Here is a 17500-nt window from a genome sequence, read left to right as displayed (position 1 = left end):
CTCGGCAGCGGTTGCCTGCCCGGGAACTTCGGTTCCGTCAGCTGCCATCGCAAGAAGAGATTAGATGCGGCTGTATCATCAACCGCCATCTGAAACATGTATCCGGTCATCAATGATGTATGATGGTGGTAGATCGTCATGGATCATCGGCCAGTGTCAAAATAAAGCGGTAAATTTTTGTGTATAATGTATATCATGCATAGCGAATGTGAAATTAAGGAGCCATCCGTACAATTTTGCTCTCACTCTGCTTCGCCGGCTAGTCACTCACTTTATTACTAAGAGGTTCTGCATGCCGAATGGAATGGACCAAAGTAATGCATCTAAAGCCCATTGAGGTATATTCTGCGAGTGGATAATAGTGCTGAACGAAAACCTGACAAACATCAGCGACACAGCACCAATCAATTGGAAGGCCGAGCATAGCTCTTCTTTTTTGTTTACAGGCGAAGCAAAATGGCCCCTGCTTAAGATTACGCATGGCTGCCCATAACCCACAGGGTGTAGGGTGTAGCCTGTGATCAGGATGACAGATGATGATCGTGCCGTGATATGCTTGAACTCTGTTTGTTGTTCTGCATCTCAAACCTCATCGCCAATTATCTTCTTCTTCCTCCCTCGGCTGCCCTGCTCTCTCTTTTATTAATTATCTATGTTATCTGCGCTTAATGTTCGAAGCTTGGAGCTTATTAGTTACAAGGGGATCCTTCTGATCGGCTTTTCCCGACGGCCATATACGCCTCCGGCGACACATCGTCGTGCGTGTGCTTGTTCAATTTTCCTTTTTTTCCGCTTTTGACCTTCCTGCCTCCCCGACACCGCCTTCGTTTTTCGTCTCTTTCTGTACAAGTGTTCGTCTTTAACTCATATCGGCTGGCCACTTTGAAGGTAACACTATACACTTCGATCGGATGCGTCTGTCTATGCACTGAGGGCTCCAATATAATTTACCCATCATAATCACTTCCTTCTTTCTTCTCGATCTTCTCATTCATTCCCGCCCTTCAATTTTTAACACTTCGCCATGCCTTTACAATCTTCAGTCATGCATCCGTTCACCATCTTCACCCGTAAGCGGCCACTCGTTTTTCCCCGGACGGCATTGATCAAGCTTTTTTGCCGGGTGGTCTACGGGATATTACCGTCCCTGCATCTCGAACACATTCCGTGCGCCTCCCGAAACCAAAAACGGGAGAGTGTGCCGCCCCGTAGCCCGTATAAGCTGTGGCATAACGGAAGCACGAGAGATCAGATCGCACTTGGGAGCTCCAAATGACAGACTTTAAAATCGACACCGCTGATGACAACGTTTTGTGGTATGTGAAAGGTGGAGGGGCGACGGGGGAGGAAAGAGCGCTTCGAAAAGAAAGGAAGGCGGACGGCCGCGGAGGTCGTGCGCAATAAAGATAAACGTCGCAAGTTACATGAGAAGCGTGCTTGAAAATATCTGGTATTGCGTCACTTTCTGGCTGCCAGCTCATTGCGCTCGGCACTTCGAGTTAATAAAAGAACGGATTTACTGTCTTCTGTCATTAATTAATTACCGTCTGCCGACAGGTCCGGGTACAATTATATGAAACTTCGTTATCTTCCGTTCGTTACCGGACCCTTGTTGTGGACCCGTTTAATTTCTTACACTGTGCACATGCTTATAATAATGAATATTCTATAGTGTGGCTGACGGACGCAATGCGTGTGCATACAATGCGGTATGCTTCATGCATAATGCATAGGCGTCAGACGTGTTGAAATAACTTTGACTACGGCCAAAGGCCTGCCGAATCACCTGTTCAACTCTTTGATCCGTATCCCCGACCTCTGTCAATAAATGCCAATGCATTTTTCTTTTGTCTTCCGCCTCCTCCAAGTAGTGCCGCTAGTAGGGGGTCCATCCCTTCGTTCCTTATCCTCATATCCCAATTTTCCTTGCTCTGCACCCTTTTTTAGTAGATCTTCAATGGCGGCAACACATTTATTGCAATACAAGCAAAACAGTGTATGTGTCTTCCATTTTTAAGGAGGAGAATCACCTTGACGACGGCGTAACCTGGTGACTAAGCCTTCAACTGATGATATTGAGAGATTTATCCGTTGAAGAGCTCATGCCTCCTCAGAACTTGGAAGCTGGATGCAACAACTAGGTCTAACCCATGATCAATGCCATCAATGAACTGTTTGGTGCTATTGGTGCTTGTGAGATGACCGTTCAGTCATTTGAGAAAGCTTCCAAGGCTAGTGTTTGGATCTCAACTTACAGTTCTGTTCATCCTCCGCAGCGGAGACGGAGAACTTCAGGGACAATTTGAGCGACGAGAAACACGACGAGATCACGTCTGGATAGGTTGAATGAGATTGGGGGAGAAGAAAAGAGTGAAAGACGAGCAGTTGGCTTTGGCATGGTGGGCATTGAGGCTGTCTGAAATATGTGGATTTTCTCCTTTTCTTTATTGCCTGCTTTCATATCGAGGTATACCCCCGACGGGCAACAGGTCGAGTTTGTTGCAGATCATGGGAGCTAGACTATTTTCATCCTTGGTTCGTCCGATGCAGAAAGAATCATCGAGAATATCAGTGCTGCCAATGCTACCAATATCAAGCTTACTGAAGAGGATGACAAAACTACTGATGACTTCCTTCCTCGACAACATTAAGGTGAAAAGGGCATAGACCCCAAGCTGCTGCATTGTTTGCTTTGGTTAAATCTTTTTTAGAGAGCGAATCTGGTAGAATTGTGTCGATGGAGTGTTTAGACGCGCTAGTGTCGATGCGCATGATAATGATCGTGGCTTAGTACTGGATGAATTTGATTCGAAAATGATTGTCGTTCGTTCGCTTGCTTCGCCGTGCCAGTTTGTCAAGAGGACACAACGCACAGAAAGGCAAACGGAAATCCGAAACAAAAATAAGAAAAAAGGGGTGAATACACCCAAATCGAAACGGGTTTACGGTATTGAGCACTTCTTTGGCCCAGTTTTTCTCGCCCTACGTCATTACTCCGTTGTATGCGTGTGAGACGGACGAGCGGGAGAAATATAATACTGCATGAAATAATAGGCCAAGAGGAATACTAGTCTGTCTACAAATCATACATCCCAGAAGATCTACCTGCCTTCTTACCAAACACCAAATTCAACCATGGATCCCCAGTCAGCAACCCCTTCCGCGCCCCTCTTCTTCTCCCACACCCCACGCACCCAGCTCCTCCTGCACTCTGCCCTCTCCTCCGCCGAACTTTTTGCTGCCTTTGCACCCCCGGCATATCTCGTTTCGACCCTTGTCCTCAGGCGGAGACCATTCTCTATAAGAGGCCTGATGTACAGCTCGATGGGTGGTGTTTTGGCTGGCGCGGTTGTGGGTGGTGGGTATGCCTATGTAAGAGGGATGGGGGAGGGTGAATTGAAGGTGAGAGGGAGGTTGACCAAGGTCGTAAGTTCTCTCACTCTTTTCTTCCTCGGTATCACCTTGGGGACAAATGCTCATGTTTCGCTTGGTTTGCTTATGGCAGGCAATGGACGAAACGCAAGTCCGCCGAAATGACTATGCCACCATCTCCGCTGCCTTGTCCGCCCTCCTCGTCCCGGCCGTCTTTCTCAATCGAGCTCGTTTACCAATCCTTGTCCTTGGAGGCGGAAGTATAGGTTTAGGTGTGGGAGCTACAGCTTTTGTGGTGGAGAGATTAACAAAGGGGCAGGATACTGGCGTGAACGTGAGTTTTCAGCGTTAAACGATATAAGAGCAGTCAAGGTAAACTGATTGTCGGCGTTGATTAGATGCCTGGGGACGAGAAGAGTCTGTAGTGAAAGGCGATTATGCAGACTATTGTATTTGAAAAGGCAAAGACGTGCGGGCGACCGCTTATGGTCGGTCGCTAACACAAGACGTGCGAATATCACTTACAAGAATTCGCGTACACAACTCTGCACTTGAGAGTCCAATTTGCGTCCAGGAAATATAGCAACGGGCAGTTGAGGCAGTTGGCACATACAAAGTGGAAATGCGTTTTTGTATTCGTCTTCTCTGACAAGGCCAGGAACCGTTTATTGTTCATTGCTACACTATTTATCCCTCCACAGAATGAGGTAAGCATATGGATCGTCGGCATCGTACGAGCCGAGCTGTGGGCTATAGAAGGCTGAGGCGTACAGCTTGATTAGAGCTGGTCGGCTTTGAACGGGGCTTTCGCATGGGAAGGCTTGAGTTGAGCTTTATGAGGCATTATCTCTACCACCTTGTGGAGATGTCTGCTGGCAAGTCCTGATGCGTTATCCGGGCGAGCAAGCAGGTGACATAGATCGGCCTGGGCCGCGCCACAAGTGTCACCTTTTCATGTGGTGTACAGTTTACGATGCTCCCATCATTTTGGTTACAATAACAGGTACGCGATCATTCCCAAGGATCGGCACGAGGCCGGGGCGCAGGAGGATGTAAACAAGCAGGGATGATGGTGTTGGGTGGAGGCGGAGGTCGGTCTGATGAGGAACCACTTTCCGCATGCCCGCAGAACATGACACGTGGTGGAGATCCATAGCAAAGGGAGTAGAAATCCAGTTCCAGATCGGGGGGGCCAGCTTGGGCCCACAGCTGACTGGACTGTGTGATGCTTCCGCGTGTCCCAGGTAGAGATACACCACCCAGCATCCTCCTCTTTTTTGCCACTGACTACTTCCTATTCGATAATCACTGACACTCCGAAACCACCCTTCTTTCGCTCTGACCCACAGACGCCGCCATATACGCCTTCAATTACAAACCTTCCAAGCTCCGCAAAAAAAAATCCCTTGCTCCAATGTCTGCGCCCTGGGGTCTCTGGGGTGGAGGTGGGGCCGGGATGCTGCCAGCCATGGGAGGTTACTGGGCTTTCCCTGGCGGCTTGCCAAGCTCAACGTAAGTCTATCTCCTAGTAGCCGGGATGATAGACCATGCTGATGTATGAATCTACCGCTGGTAATCACCACCCCCCACAGCGCATTCGTATCCAATCCCGAAGGCGCTATCCGCGACATGACAGAGCACGACACGAACCACACGCGCGATGTCGGTCCAGATGACTCGCGCCTTGCATGGTATGAAGAGTGGGGCAAGACAGAGTCTTACCGAAAAATCATTATGGAAGTGTTGAAAGCGCGCTTAGAGCTCTCATGGCCATATAATTACAAGGCCCTTATGATTCTCGCAAAAATGCCAGATCCCGCCATTGTCACTCTCCACGAACAACTCGGAAAACTCTCTGAAGCCGCTGACTCGGTCGTCGGGGCCGAGCATATCAAGAAGATTGCAAAACCGATATTCGAACGGTCTGTTAAGGAAAAAAAGAAGAAGGAGGATGAAGAAGCAAAGAAGAAACAAGAGGCTATCGCTGCCATGTGGGGAGGTTTATGGGCGAATGACGGATATACAGCACCGGCGATTGCCACGAATGGTTGGGCGGGGTGGCCGTATCCGTACCCAATGCCACCAGGAGTAGCAGCGCAAATGATGGCGGACTGGAAAGGTAAAGGTCTCGAAGGATGGCAGCCGTATGTACTTGCAGGCCACTACTCCCCATATACTCTATATGGCTGGCCGAAGACCTAAGTACGATTTTGGCTGCGATGGGTATGGTGCTGACTTGCGGAATGGGAAATGTAGGGCACCCATAACAACTTTACCGCAGCATTATCCATGTTCGAGAACCGGTTTTTATGGGATAAGGCAAGAAGAAGAGGCAAACAAAATGAAGGAGAAACCTGCGGCAGTGCATGTGAGTCTTGGGGCGGGGTAAGTCTTCTTTCGATGCTTGATGACGAATTGTATCGACGAGTAGTAGTTGATCGCTGTTAACATTTCTTATTCACAAAACGGGCCGGGCCTTTTCGTCACTCCATGCTTATTACCCTTTTGATTCAATATTAGAAAAAACAAGTCTATCAGAAAAAGCGTAACATTCAGTCTACCTGAGGTGTACGCAAAGGCGGAAAAAGACCTAGCCGCAAGAAATTGGTAACGGACTTGTGGCTTGATATCAAAAGTACTATACGGAACAATCACGATATACAACGTCGGACAAGGTCTTTACGTAATGACACGAAATATGATAGGCGTATGTATAACGTCGTTGTAAAATAATGTACAGTTTTTGAAACTGCGTGCGTGGTGGATGGAAATGAAAATGGAAAGAGGTGGACTTCTAGGGGTTATTCAGAAGGTCACAATTATAGCATTGCCTTGGGCCTTGGATAGGTAACGTAGTTATTCCGTCTTCTTCTTCTTCGTTCATGATTGAACTCATTGCGGCGATGGCCGATTAGTCAGCTGCCTGGTCGTGTTTCCCTCCTCCCGGTCCTTGCTCAGCGCTCGATTGTTCGTTGCTTCGCATTTCTTCGCACTCGAATACTTTTCTTCATCTCATCAAATAACCCGGAATATCCATTGGGGAGGCCCCGCTCCGCACCATGTCCCGACCACCATCCGCCGCCGGCTCAGCACCAGGGACACCGACCCCACGTGCGACCGCTAGTGGAGGTGCGACCCCCATCCACACGATCGTGCAGAACCTGCCAAATTTATTTCAGATGTATGAAAAGGGGACTTTGTCAGATACGCAGGTGACACAGGTGGGTTTTTTTGGATTGATTGTGATACCTAAGAGAGGAAGGCAAGGAAGGATGGGAGATGCGAGGATTAAGACCATATGTCAAGACCTTTCATGGCCTGGTCACTGACTTTTCGCCCTTTGTTCATCAGCTACGAACCCTCATGCACACCCACATCCGACAAATAACAGCCAATGCGTTATCTTCGGGCCGTTCCAACCCTCTATACTCTCTCCCTGACGCGATCAACCCCTCTTTACCATGGAAGACCCAACCGGCACTCGTCTCGCCTGAACAGTTTGATTTGATGATCAAAACGGTGACAAAACAACTTATTGAGGCTGCTACCGCTGCGGCAGCGAAGAGAGCAAGGGAGAAGGAGGCGGGGAATGTGGCTTCTGCTGCTGTTGGAGGTTCTGGTGCTGGCGGGGGTGTGGGTGTGGGCACGGTTGGAGAAGGGCAAATGCCGGGACAAGGAGCAGGACAAGGATCGCAGATGGGTACGCCAGCTGGCGTCGGATCCGGTGTCGGTGGAGCAGGGATATCAAGACCAGGGACGCCCATGTCAGCTACATCGAGTGGAACGTCATTACGGGCCAGCCAACCGTCGCCTGCTCCTCAAGTTCAGGGAACGGTATCGACACCACCAGCAATTGGGAGTACGGGACCGACGACGGGCTCGACGGCGGGACCGGTAGGTGCTGGAATGGCGGCTGCTACACCTCCTAGACCGAGACCGCATCCACCTGGGATTTATTCGCATACAGAATTGACCCAATTGGCAAAGTTGAATGCTGAAACAAGGAATGCGTGGCTGGCCAAGGTACGCCCGAAAGCTACTATCCAGAGTGTTCATAGGTTGGAGAAGGAGATTAATTCATTTTGAATGTAGGACCCACAAAGACAACAGCAATTTAGCGCATCATTAGCATACTGGCGTTCCCAACCCAAGAGCAACTTTCAACCCCAAAGCCGTCCGTCTCCCAATGTTCACCCTGCAGGTCGTCCACCACCGTCCAGTGGCAACGCTCCTGGGTCCAGCAGCAACCCCATTCCGATCACCACCCCCAACCCCTCCGCCACCACCTCCTTCGCCACCGCCCTTCCCGACGCTCGCTCGTTTGCCCTCCGCCCCCCTCCCAACCAGAACCAAAACCAAAACCAAACCCAATCAGTCCGGCCTCCCGCCCCTCCCGTCCCGCCCCCGGAACCTGAACCTCTTCGTCGGAAAAGAGTATTACACGCCATGCTCGGCGAAATTGCACCTGGTTTAGCGATGGAAGTAGGGATGGATGATGCATTGAGTGAGGTGATGAACAAGTTGTTGGAGCAGGGGTTTGAAGGTGCGATGAGGTTGGCGAAACATCGGGGAGCAGATAAGGTTGAACTGAAGGATATGGCAAGGTATATCGGTGAGTTTCTTCTCGTCTCTCACACTTCAAGCTCGGTGAAGAAGGTCTTGATACTGATGAAAGGGGCAAAGATCATGCGTGGGATATGGTCGTACCAGGGTTTGATGCAGCACTGAGTCATCATGTACATGTCGCGCCGGAGAGGGAAAGGAAGAAGGGCAAGACGGTGGTACCACGAGCAGCCGCCAAACCTGTCGTCAGAAAGGACGACGAATGAAAAGAAAAAAGAAGGTTGCTGCTGCTTGCTTTTTACGTTGGCTGTGCAGGAGGATTAGAAGGACGTGAGCGTTTCTACGAGGTTTACGATGGGGTGGCTTTGAGGCCTGATACCTTGTATGCATTATATAAGTTGGAAAGAAAGTGCAACTCCCATGTCAGCGACCGCTCAAGTCGCGATCTTTTTTCATTGATTGTCGTGGTAATCTGCTAAATCCCATATTCATTCTATACACACCAAAAATGCTATCAAAAAGTCCATCCCCAACCATCTCATCCATGTATTAGAAATATGTTTGCGAAAACGAGACAAAAGTTTCTTTGATAATGTCCAAAAGCATTAAGAAATTATAATATCAAAAGCACCAAAGCCCAAAAAGTCAAAAAGAAGAAACAAAAAGAAATTAATAGTCACGACTTTATCCAAATCGACAGCATCACATCCTCAATGCTCCCCCCAAGCGTCTTGACCACCTCGCTTTCGATTCATTCTTTGCTGGATTGGCCATTTGCTCCTCCTTGATGTACATTTTGGTATATCGGGCACGCATAGAAAACTTGATTGATGGGAGGTGGTGCTCATGAGTCTGCATCGTGCCCTGGGCATGATCGACATTGACTTTAATAAGATTTGGTTTGATAGACAATTGAGAAAGAGGTGTTCGGGGTTTTACATCCGATGCACCAAAAGAAAAAGGGATTTCAGGCCGAAAGATTTGATGGTCATGACGGAAGCCGAATTCTCCAAATTCTGCAAAAGACTGCCACCTCGAAGTCTCTCCAGGGGCAGTCGATTCGAGTAATACTCTCCTCTCCTCGTAATCATGGTCTTCCCGGCCTACCTCCTCCTGTCCAGATGGGCATTCCAAAGCCGACTCAATACCTTGTCCATCGTTTCGTTCATTTCCACCTCCTCCTTGTCTACCACTCTCACTCTCAAACGCAGGTCTGAAAACTGTCTCCCTCTTCCAGTCTTCGAGGGCTTCCAGGCAACTCTGGGCAAACATCTTCCCCCCACGATGTTCAACCTTATTCCTAGTCCTTCCCTGGGTATTACCAGGGGATTTACATAAGTGGGAATAATCCTGTTCAACCGTCTGAGTTGAGATCGAGCGATTACCGTTATCAGGCGAATTGATAGAAGGAAACCAGTTGATAGAAGAGAGAATACCACCGATAGAATTGGTATTGCTATTGTTGGGAAGGAGGGGTCGTTCCTGCTCGTCTTGCTTATCCTGCTGGTCCTGGAGAAAATTATCAACATTGCTGGTAAAGTAAGAATACCATGACGGGAGAGAAGCGATAGAATGATTGGGCGAATCGTTGTACGGGTTCATTTGCTTCTGTCCCTGGCAGATGGGAATGTCTGCCGACGAGATGCTAGAGTGGTGAGTCTCCTTGGGCCATCGTGCCAAAATCCTGCATTCGTGGTCGTATGATTGCGAATCCAAAGACAGAGATTCCGATTCCTCGATAATGACCGCATGTGCGACGTGTTCCAGTGTAGGTGTGCAGACAGATACTTGTTTGAGAGAGGGTACCATCATTCTCGCCTGGTAGTTGATGAGGTATGGAATTTGCCAACGGCCAAAAGAGTCTGTTGGCAAGGAATGTGCCCGGCGTTGACCCTCCACAAATTGATAGCTGTCGATAAGATGTTTGTGTTCGTGTTCGTATTCTTCATCAATCATCGAAGTGACAGACACTTGGTCATCTTCAGGTTCACCAAAAGATCGCAGAATGGGTCCAAAATTAAGGCGAGGAATAGGCTTATCATTACTCTTGATCTGCGCATTTTCGGCTCGAAAGACGTCAGTTGGGGTGTTCTTGATGAAATGTCTAGTCCATGTAACTCGTTTGAGGGCCCGAACGGTCGGAATATGCTTATTATGGGGAACGTCAGCAAAAACTGTCTCTGGGAAAGTAGGACCCTTGACTATCTTGATAGAATCTTGGGAAGACTCAAGAGAAATAGTGGGCGAGGGTGGGGGAAGAGAGCCAGATGACGCGTTGATGATGGAGATAATAGGGATCGCCTCGTGGACCTGTGTCTGACTGAGTGAATGATAAAAGTATGCCGGATAAGCTAGGGCTGACCTGGATGGGTTTAAGGACAGGGACCTCAGAGGATGGATAGGATACCCGAGAGTCCATCGTGTCAATCGTAGGTTGTTTGACCTGCACTTTATGTTAAGCAAGATTAATATAGCATCGATAACAACTCACTCGGGTAGAGACGGGATATGGAGCTAGACTAGACACAAAGGAGAGAAAACCCTCATGAGCATTGGGAGAGGCAGAAAGCAGCGTCGCCTCATCCTTGTCCTTCCCCTTCCCAAAGCCAAACTTGGAGAAAAAGGTAGTCCAGGCAGACTTGACTTTGTCAAATACAGATGGAGCAAAAAAAGAATAGTGAGAGGTGTGAGACGAAGGAAAGGAGGATCGACAGCCGGTGGTAGCCACCATTGTTGTAGATAAACAAGAAGAGCAAGGTGGTGGAGGTCGTGGGCAGTGATAAGCCAAGGAGTTGCTAACGCCTTTCCAAGTAACAAGTAAAGATCTGTGGATGAAATGAAATGGTTGTTTGTGGAGGTATAGCAAATCAAAAAAGAGAGAATACATGGGGAGAAGGAAAACAAGAAGGAGAGGGGATTTGTATGATAGACGTGCAAGAAACAGGAAAGATGGCTGCGGTGAGACAAAGAAGTCACACCCCGCGTACTACTCGGTGGAGGCCAAAGTGGAGGCATACGTAATATATATACTTCGTCTGACATCCCTATATACAGCCCTCAAATGCCATCCATTGCTCCCTATAGTCAACAGCCACTGAAAGATGCAAAAACATGGTGAGGACATTGTGATCAACTGATCAAACGAGATTGAGGCTGATGGTTCTTTGAATTGGATGTAGAGTAAAGTTAAACCAACGTTGATGCTTAGTCTTCCAGGCTTAAACTGCTCTTTAATCGAAGCCCGAGATCTTTCCTTTTTGCGCTCGAATGGTTGTCCCATGGCAAAGAGACTGTAGCCTCCAATGCACGGACTTGTCATGTAGGGACTTTGGGGTTGGTTGAGCAGCATGGACCGTGCTCACGGCTTCTTTGTATATGACAATACCGTTAAGGTGGAATCAGGACCGGCTTTTGATCCTACGGAGGATGCGCCAGAAAAGAAAGTGGTGGAAGATGTTCACAAGAGAATGTTGAACTTATTTTGGCCGGTGACAAGGTTGATGCCAAAGCAAGTCCCTTTCAGCTATACGACTTTCAAGGCGACGGACAAGGTTGCGAGAGTACTCTATATTGCGAATGTAAACCGGGGCAATCAGTATCTCATTTCAGTGACGGAATATGATACATGGAGGGAGAGGCAGTAGTTTTATAAATAGTTATGCATTTACCATTGTCTCCTTATCGGTTCAAACTGTGCAACAACTTGATTTCATTGTTGGTACTCGTGTATGCATCACGGCTCATCGTAGACCTCGGATGGGACAATTAGCGGGATCAAATCTAATTAGCCTTAATCAACTTCCAGATCTTTGTTGCCACCACGCACTGCCAGCAGCTCTTCGTCGTTCTATCCGCTATTCTGTCATTTTCACTTTTCTTTCGTTTGTTTAATCTGCTTTTCAAAGGCCATATCAAGTTCTGGAGCACAAAATGTCTTCAAGGGGCTTCGACCGCGATGCGCGATACTCTCGTGATGAGCCAAGCGGAGGAAGAGCTAGGAGCCAAAGTCCGACAAGGGACAGAATGAGAGACGATAGAGGTACGTTTCCACCTCCACCGTCTTTTCTGCAGAATTAGATACTGATGACTTTTACAGGTGGAGGATACAAAAAAGACTATAGAGATAGAGATTACAAGGAGAGAGACAGGGACCTCCCGTACAGTAGCCGCGAGCGCGAGCGCGGCACAGACGATAGGCGGAGAGAGAGGGATTATGAAGGGCACAGCTCCAGATATGACAAACCGAGGGAAAAAGCCTACGATCGTGATCGTGAAAAAGAGAAGGAACGGGATAATCCCAACAGTGACCCCAACTACCGACCTCGGCGCGAAGATGGTTTCGAACGTTCGAGAGGCCAGAGTGCTTACCCTCCTCGAGGTGGACGAGGTGGAGCGTATTCACGCGGGGGCGGCAGAGATTATGCTGAACGCAGCCCTGCTTACGGATGGCCTGGGGGAGACAAAGGTGGGCGAGAGAGAGATTACCAGTCCATGGACAGGCGAACGATTGAAGAAGGTCGACGACGACGTGAAGAAGAAAGAGCGATGGGTGTGGTGTACAATGAAGATGGGAGAGTGTACGATCCTCGAGGTGCGTCGTCGTTGTTTCTTGACTTTCTGTGGGGAATTCAGACTGACAAAAATGATAGAGGAAGAACGGGAGAGGGAACAACACAGCGAGGAACCTGATGCCGACGATCCGGAGGCGCAGATGGCAGCAATGATGGGCTTTGGCGGATTCAACAGTACTAAAGTAAAACCTTTTCCTCTGTACGTTCCAAGGTAAAAAACTAACTTTGTGTATAGAAGAAGGGCATTGGACAAAATGTCGAGGGCGATGCCAGTGTCCACAAGCAAAGAACTTGGAGACAATACATGAACAGGCGTGGTGGGTTCAACAGGCCTTTGGACAAGGTCAAGGATTAGATTGTTTTTATGTGCCGCTGTACGCTTGTCAAATCACATTGTCATGAACGTTAGTACATGGAAGCCTCGTGAAGTGAAAGACATGCATGTCGGCAAAGCCACTAATAATACAATTTTTAATCACGGTAACCTTCAAGCCCATATAGTATAGATGTGAGAACTACATTATTACCCATTACCAATATAAATTTGGAGCTACACGACCCTTACAACTCCTCTCAAAGCCAGAGACCGCAAGAAAGTCATTAAATTTCAGGCTGGGCATTTGCGAATTTGTTTAGGATATAAGTCAAGAACATAGTCTCGTCATCAGGAGCATTGTTTTCGGCATTCCTACTTGTCCGTCAGACCTGATTTCTATTACTGTCAGCAAACGAGAAAAAACACTCACCCCTCTTCTGTCTGGGGTAACGCGAAAGGATTAAACCCTCCTCCCTGCCCAGGAGCTCTAACATCCAACCCTAAATCGTTGAAATCAAACGAATCAAAATTGGCATTTCCAAATTGTTGCACTCCATTCCCATCCAACATCCCATCTTGCGGCCCTTGACCTTGTGACCCCGGCCCGCCAGTGTTAGAATTAGAGCTGATTCTATTCGACGTAGCCCTATCGGAGAGAGACAACGGCGGAGGTGGCTGGGATTGGAAGAAGCCTGCACTGCCGTCAAACCCGCTCAAACCGGGCGTATCGCCCAAAGACGGCAAGCTATTAAACCCACCATAAGGCGAAAGATCCAGATTGCCCGTTCCTTGGCTTGGACTCAACAGCGCTCGGTTCTGATTGGAGGAATCAAATCTCTGAAGATCATTGGCGAGTGCTTGGGCTTGAGCTTGGGCCGAACTAGCAGAGGACTGGGGTTTGAGCGGGGTTTGAGAGAGGGCAAGCGCCATCTCTGGGGACCAACCTGTGGAATCAGGAATGGACCCATCTGCGCGGCGGGTTGGAGGAGGCTGAAGTGGACGAGGGACTCGCTTGCCATCGTTGTCAAAAGGCTGCTGCACGTCCAGCCCCGGCATCGGCGGTGCCACATATCCCCATGGACTGGACGATATATTCTCTGCTCCAGCATTCCTCTTTGCCGCCTGTCGTTGCTCTTCCTTTTCCCTCGCAGCTTGCAGTCGCAATTGTCTCTTCTCCTCTTCGGCCGCTCGTTTCCCGCTCCTCGTCTTCGCCAAGTTAAGTAAAAGATCCACGGGGGTCTGGTCATCGCCTGCACCGCCAGAAGCTTCTGTATTCCGGTTAGGTGGAAGACGTGGAGGTTTGCCGAGGTTCTTAGCGGTGAGGAATTCAACGATGGCGAGTTCTTCCTTGACAAGGGGTTCAGAGATGCGGTTTTGAGAGTCGGGAAGACGGCCAGATACAACGTTCAGCAGTTGACGGAGCTCATCGGCCTGCGGCGAGTCAGGATCGACTACGCAAGTTGTATTAGTATGATTCTTAATCGTAGGATATGAGGACATACGCTTGATAGTGACACCAAGGACCATGTAAGAATTCAACACCCTATACCCTCCACTGTTCACAACCAAATTACCTTTTTCCATCACAAACGCTCTCCTACACAACAGGTCCGCTTTTGCACTCTCAATAGCCGCCGTCTTCGAGTACGCATACCGGCTATCCTGGGGTTTTCTTCGAAGCAAGTAAGGTCGATTAAGTGTGATACGTGTGTAATACCACTCGCACGCGAGAAGATGTCGCTGGACAAAGAGGTAAGGGTGTGACTGGTCGAGAGATGTATCGGGGTTTTCCATACGGAAAAAAGAAGGAAGGTTATCTCGCCAAGCGAGAAGTTCGCGGTCGAGAGAAACAACGGTGCCATAGTCGGGAAGTTGGATAGCGAATGTATGATAGGCAATACGACCCATAATCTCTGCAAGCTTGTGTCGCACGATAACGTATGTGTATGAAGTAGGGGTAGTCAAAGGGTGTCCGGCCGGGTCAAAGTCGCCGCTTTCAACTTCTTCATCATCAAGATTCGCGGGCGGCTGGGTATCGGTATGGGCGTCAGAGATGGATGGGGGCCTGCCGACCAGGAGCGAGATGGTACGGTCAATGTGATAGAGCATAGCCCAAGCCCGACGACGAATCTCAACTTCCTTCTTGTCCGAAATGTTGAGCACGGAACCGTCTCGATAGAGACCGAGTTGGAAAGCGGTAGTGACAGGGGCAGAGCCTTCGGCTGGTCGACGTGTGAGGAGCCTAGACCATTGTTGATCGGTATGGGAGTATATAACAGAGTATTGATCGACTTACATGTAACGAGATGCAAGTAATCCGGCAAAGAGAACATCCAAGTTGTCCCGTTGCAGAGCCTTGGCGTACTCCAACCCACTTCGCGCCGAGCCATAGAATCTACGTGACCAACCCAATTGTTCATCCCTGGGCACAAGCTCGTGCGGAGCAGAGAGTGCCGCAATGGCAAGCTGCAAACACATTAGCCTCTCATCGCATCAGCGGATTATACGGCACCCACAAGAATGAACATGAGGGGGAGCCATTTGAGAGTATCGGCGTCGACCTTCGGGCACGATGGGTTTCGGCCAATGGATTCGAAAAACTTATTATACCGCGACATGAATGAGAACTTGTTGATTTTATACCGGGTCCAGCTGTGATATGGTTAGTAACTTGTGTTTTGTTTGCACTCTGATTCCGAGGCTTACTCAATATCCCTGTGGCGTGATCGTCAGCGCACGGACCTTCACGCGTCCGATGAGAACGATTACGTACCTGAAATACAACTCGACCAATCCATCTGCCATCCTTCGGCCCGGTACACCCGCAATCAGCCATTCCAAATGTCCTTGCGATACTCCGCTCTCCTTGAGCGTCTGCAGCATATCCCTCAGCTCAAAGTTATCATCCAGAGACAGCGCTATTCTGCGTCCTTCTCTCAGACCCCAGCCATATCCCGTCCGAGAAGGAGGAGTTGTATATGACATATTGGAAGGGAAGAGACCAGAAGGAGGCGGTTTATGAGGCATGGTGACGCGAGACGCGGGGTCTGGAAGTGTTACATGGGGATGAAAGATTTCTTCGCCGGATGCGGTGAGGGAGGATACATCGGGTGAGCCTGCATCACCAGCAAAGGGCCGAGAGGCGATGGCTTGCGGGATGGAAGATACAAGTCGAGTCAAGAGGTTCTCAATAGTATTAAGACGAGCATTCACGTCCGTATTATTTGATCTACCATTCTCTTCAGCTCGATGCGACAGCTTGCTCATGAAAGAGTTGAAAATCAGCTTACATGTTGGGGTCCTCAACGCCATTGAGGAATGGTCGACATAAGTGGGGTACACGCCTAGCAACACACTGCGAGCAGGGTTCTTTTCGATCACACTTTTGTTTTCGTCGATGACACTCGACACATGAAAAGTGTACTCGGGTGCGTTTCGGTTCCCTGACAGGTTTGCTTGATGTGGATGCTGCATCATCATCCGTCGAAGGGTAGATCCCTGTTGACATCCTGCGCCTGTCTGTGGATGAGGGTGCAGGCGATGCTTTGCGTTTTTTTGTGGATGCGTTGGCAGTTGCTGGTTTATGCTCTTGAGCATGTTGGTTGTCCCCATTTGCTGTGACTTTGTGCTGTTGCTGCTGGCCCGGGAAGGATGGGCCCCTGAGCTGTTGCTGATGGGCCGACATAGTATTGGGACAGCCAGAGGAATGAGATGTGGTGCAGAATAAAAGTATAAACCCGGACGAGGGACGAAAGAAGAAGCCGACATCCCCCTCTGTTTTAAGTCCCCGCTTACATCTGGCCAACCCCATCCGAGTCTTTGAAAATGATTACGTATATTGACAAGTCACGTGACTTTACAGACCAAGCGGATTCAAGGGAATTCCTTGGACGCAGCTCCAAAAGCAACAGTAGACTTTGCCGTATAAGTCATAACTCGTGCTTGGTCAGGCATGCTGCGTGGAAGATATGTATGTCACGCAATATTGGTGGGAACCATATCTGAATCATTTGCCATGCAATAATCGCCAACATGCAAGGTGATGCATGCATGTGACAATAAATAAATATTACGCATAGTCACGTGACCCTGACGACAAACAAAACAAACAACTGAAAATCAGTCGGGTGTTTGTTAGTGTTTTCCGACAACTCAACGACAAACATCCAACTGCGCAAGATCAACATGGATTCCCCGGGCACAGCGCCAACGACCGACTTTGCCCTTATAGAGTCTCAGAAAGAGAACATCAGGCCGCTCGCAACAGGCCGTTCAGCGGCCACCCTCTCCACAGTGTTCAAAGAGTCGTCTGCTGCCGACAAGCTCCTCCAACAGGGTCATGAACAGCACAGGAAAGCTATCCAGGAAGCAGACAGGAGAGATGCCGCCGACGAAGACATGCCAGATGGGCTGTCGGATGTCTTGGACGTATACAATCAGTGCGTGACATTATGTTCAAGATGTGGGTAAAGCTCATGTAGATTAGATACATTCTTTTCACAGTTCAGCACCATCCTTCTTCAGATGCTCACCTACTACCGCTTCTCGAAACTACCACTCGCCGCTTCATCAATGATGCGCGATACACACATGATATCCGATATCTGAAACTATGGATCATGTACGCCCGCCAGATTGATCGACGTGAAGAGATCTGGGCGTTTTTGGAGTCAAGAGA

General features: G+C 49.0%; 7 protein-coding genes across 8 annotated transcripts in view; 5 read left to right on the top strand and 2 right to left on the bottom strand.

Moving 5' to 3' along the window:
- The first annotated feature begins 3084 nt into the window (after positions 1-3084).
- Positions 3085-3817, top strand: CNG03895 (hypothetical protein). The gene is made up of 3 exons (XM_024658649.1): positions 3085-3426; positions 3506-3706; positions 3771-3817. Exons 1-3 carry the CDS (start codon positions 3136-3138, stop codon positions 3795-3797), a joined length of 519 nt encoding a protein of 172 aa, XP_024514568.1. The 5' UTR covers positions 3085-3135; the 3' UTR covers positions 3798-3817.
- Positions 3818-4035: 218 nt separating this feature from the next.
- On the top strand, positions 4036-6095 carry CNG03890 (expressed protein). 2 transcript variants are annotated; one of them, XM_572107.1, is made up of 4 exons: positions 4036-4884; positions 4965-5516; positions 5629-5757; positions 5893-6095. In XM_572107.1, exons 1-4 carry the CDS (start codon positions 4787-4789, stop codon positions 5981-5983), a joined length of 870 nt encoding a protein of 289 aa, XP_572107.1. In that variant the 5' UTR covers positions 4036-4786; the 3' UTR covers positions 5984-6095. The 2 variants fall into 2 exon arrangements, with proteins under 2 accessions (XP_572107.1, XP_572106.1); XM_572106.1 differs by having other exon boundaries at positions 4965-5574.
- A 277-nt stretch (positions 6096-6372) lies between these two features.
- On the top strand, positions 6373-8337 carry CNG03880 (hypothetical protein). Its single transcript, XM_572100.2, has 4 exons — positions 6373-6593; positions 6724-7395; positions 7465-7984; positions 8056-8337. The coding sequence occupies exons 1-4, from the start codon at positions 6432-6434 to the stop codon at positions 8199-8201; spliced, it is 1500 nt and encodes a 499-aa protein (XP_572100.1). The 5' UTR covers positions 6373-6431; the 3' UTR covers positions 8202-8337.
- Positions 8338-8436: 99 nt separating this feature from the next.
- CNG03875 (hypothetical protein) lies at positions 8437-11482 on the bottom strand. The gene is made up of 3 exons (XM_024658648.1): positions 10427-11482; positions 10298-10378; positions 8437-10245 (listed from the first exon to the last, which is right to left on the bottom strand). The coding sequence occupies exons 1-3, from the start codon at positions 10820-10822 to the stop codon at positions 8638-8640; spliced, it is 2085 nt and encodes a 694-aa protein (XP_024514567.1). The 5' UTR covers positions 10823-11482; the 3' UTR covers positions 8437-8637.
- A 287-nt stretch (positions 11483-11769) lies between these two features.
- Positions 11770-12993, top strand: CNG03870 (conserved hypothetical protein). Its single transcript, XM_572098.2, has 4 exons — positions 11770-11974; positions 12032-12526; positions 12585-12688; positions 12742-12993. Exons 1-4 carry the CDS (start codon positions 11866-11868, stop codon positions 12859-12861), a joined length of 828 nt encoding a protein of 275 aa, XP_572098.1. The 5' UTR covers positions 11770-11865; the 3' UTR covers positions 12862-12993.
- Positions 12936-16568, bottom strand: CNG03860 (nucleus protein, putative). Its single transcript, XM_024657589.1, has 8 exons — positions 16113-16568; positions 15596-16051; positions 15529-15537; positions 15339-15474; positions 15119-15288; positions 14325-15064; positions 13253-14273; positions 12936-13194 (listed from the first exon to the last, which is right to left on the bottom strand). The coding sequence occupies exons 1-8, from the start codon at positions 16505-16507 to the stop codon at positions 13107-13109; spliced, it is 3015 nt and encodes a 1004-aa protein (XP_024513260.1). The 5' UTR covers positions 16508-16568; the 3' UTR covers positions 12936-13106.
- Positions 16569-16976: 408 nt separating this feature from the next.
- CNG03850 (protein kinase, putative) overlaps positions 16977-17500 on the top strand; it is a 4373-nt gene continuing 3849 nt past the window's right edge. The window contains exons 1-2 of the mRNA XM_572094.2: positions 16977-17261; positions 17309-17500. The exon at positions 17309-17500 is cut by the window's right edge and continues 529 nt beyond it. Coding sequence (XP_572094.1) covers positions 17008-17261; positions 17309-17500 — 446 coding nt within the window. The 5' untranslated portion in view covers positions 16977-17007. The remainder of the gene's footprint in view (positions 17262-17308) is intronic.

The sequence above is a fragment of the Cryptococcus neoformans genome, assembly GCF_000091045.1.
Source record: "Cryptococcus neoformans var. neoformans JEC21 chromosome 7 sequence".
In the NCBI taxonomy this organism is placed as follows: domain Eukaryota; kingdom Fungi; phylum Basidiomycota; class Tremellomycetes; order Tremellales; family Cryptococcaceae; genus Cryptococcus; species Cryptococcus deneoformans.
Note: the sequence above shows the minus strand (reverse complement) of the source record. Positions and strands in the feature narration are given on the sequence as shown.

Coding starts and splice junctions, on each gene's coding strand:
- CNG03870 (XM_572098.2), top strand. CDS start 11,866: ATGTCTTCAAGGGGCTTCGACCGCGATGCGCGATACTCTCGTGATGAG. Junction 12,527..12,584: donor GAGAGTGTACGATCCTCGAG/GTGCGTCGTCGT, acceptor CAAAAATGATAG/AGGAAGAACGGGAGAGGGAA. Junction 12,689..12,741: donor GCGGATTCAACAGTACTAAA/GTAAAACCTTTT, acceptor CTTTGTGTATAG/AAGAAGGGCATTGGACAAAA.
- CNG03875 (XM_024658648.1), bottom strand. CDS start 10,822: ATGTATTCTCTCTTTTTTGATTTGCTATACCTCCACAAACAACCATTT. Junction 10,379..10,426: donor CATATCCCGTCTCTACCCGA/GTGAGTTGTTAT, acceptor CATAAAGTGCAG/GTCAAACAACCTACGATTGA. Junction 10,246..10,297: donor CTGTCCTTAAACCCATCCAG/GTCAGCCCTAGC, acceptor AGTCAGACACAG/GTCCACGAGGCGATCCCTAT.
- CNG03860 (XM_024657589.1), bottom strand. CDS start 16,507: ATGTCGGCCCATCAGCAACAGCTCAGGGGCCCATCCTTCCCGGGCCAG. Junction 15,065..15,118: donor TTACTTGCATCTCGTTACAT/GTAAGTCGATCA, acceptor ACAATGGTCTAG/GCTCCTCACACGTCGACCAG. Junction 14,274..14,324: donor CCTTGGTGTCACTATCAAGC/GTATGTCCTCAT, acceptor CAACTTGCGTAG/TCGATCCTGACTCGCCGCAG.
- CNG03890 (XM_572107.1), top strand. CDS start 4,787: ATGTCTGCGCCCTGGGGTCTCTGGGGTGGAGGTGGGGCCGGGATGCTG. Junction 5,517..5,628: donor GGTCTCGAAGGATGGCAGCC/GTATGTACTTGC, acceptor TGGGAAATGTAG/GGCACCCATAACAACTTTAC. Junction 5,758..5,892: donor CATGTGAGTCTTGGGGCGGG/GTAAGTCTTCTT, acceptor ATTCAATATTAG/AAAAAACAAGTCTATCAGAA.
- CNG03895 (XM_024658649.1), top strand. CDS start 3,136: ATGGATCCCCAGTCAGCAACCCCTTCCGCGCCCCTCTTCTTCTCCCAC. Junction 3,427..3,505: donor GAGGGAGGTTGACCAAGGTC/GTAAGTTCTCTC, acceptor TGCTTATGGCAG/GCAATGGACGAAACGCAAGT. Junction 3,707..3,770: donor GGCAGGATACTGGCGTGAAC/GTGAGTTTTCAG, acceptor GGCGTTGATTAG/ATGCCTGGGGACGAGAAGAG.
- CNG03880 (XM_572100.2), top strand. CDS start 6,432: ATGTCCCGACCACCATCCGCCGCCGGCTCAGCACCAGGGACACCGACC. Junction 6,594..6,723: donor CAGATACGCAGGTGACACAG/GTGGGTTTTTTT, acceptor TTTGTTCATCAG/CTACGAACCCTCATGCACAC. Junction 7,985..8,055: donor GGATATGGCAAGGTATATCG/GTGAGTTTCTTC, acceptor AAAGGGGCAAAG/ATCATGCGTGGGATATGGTC.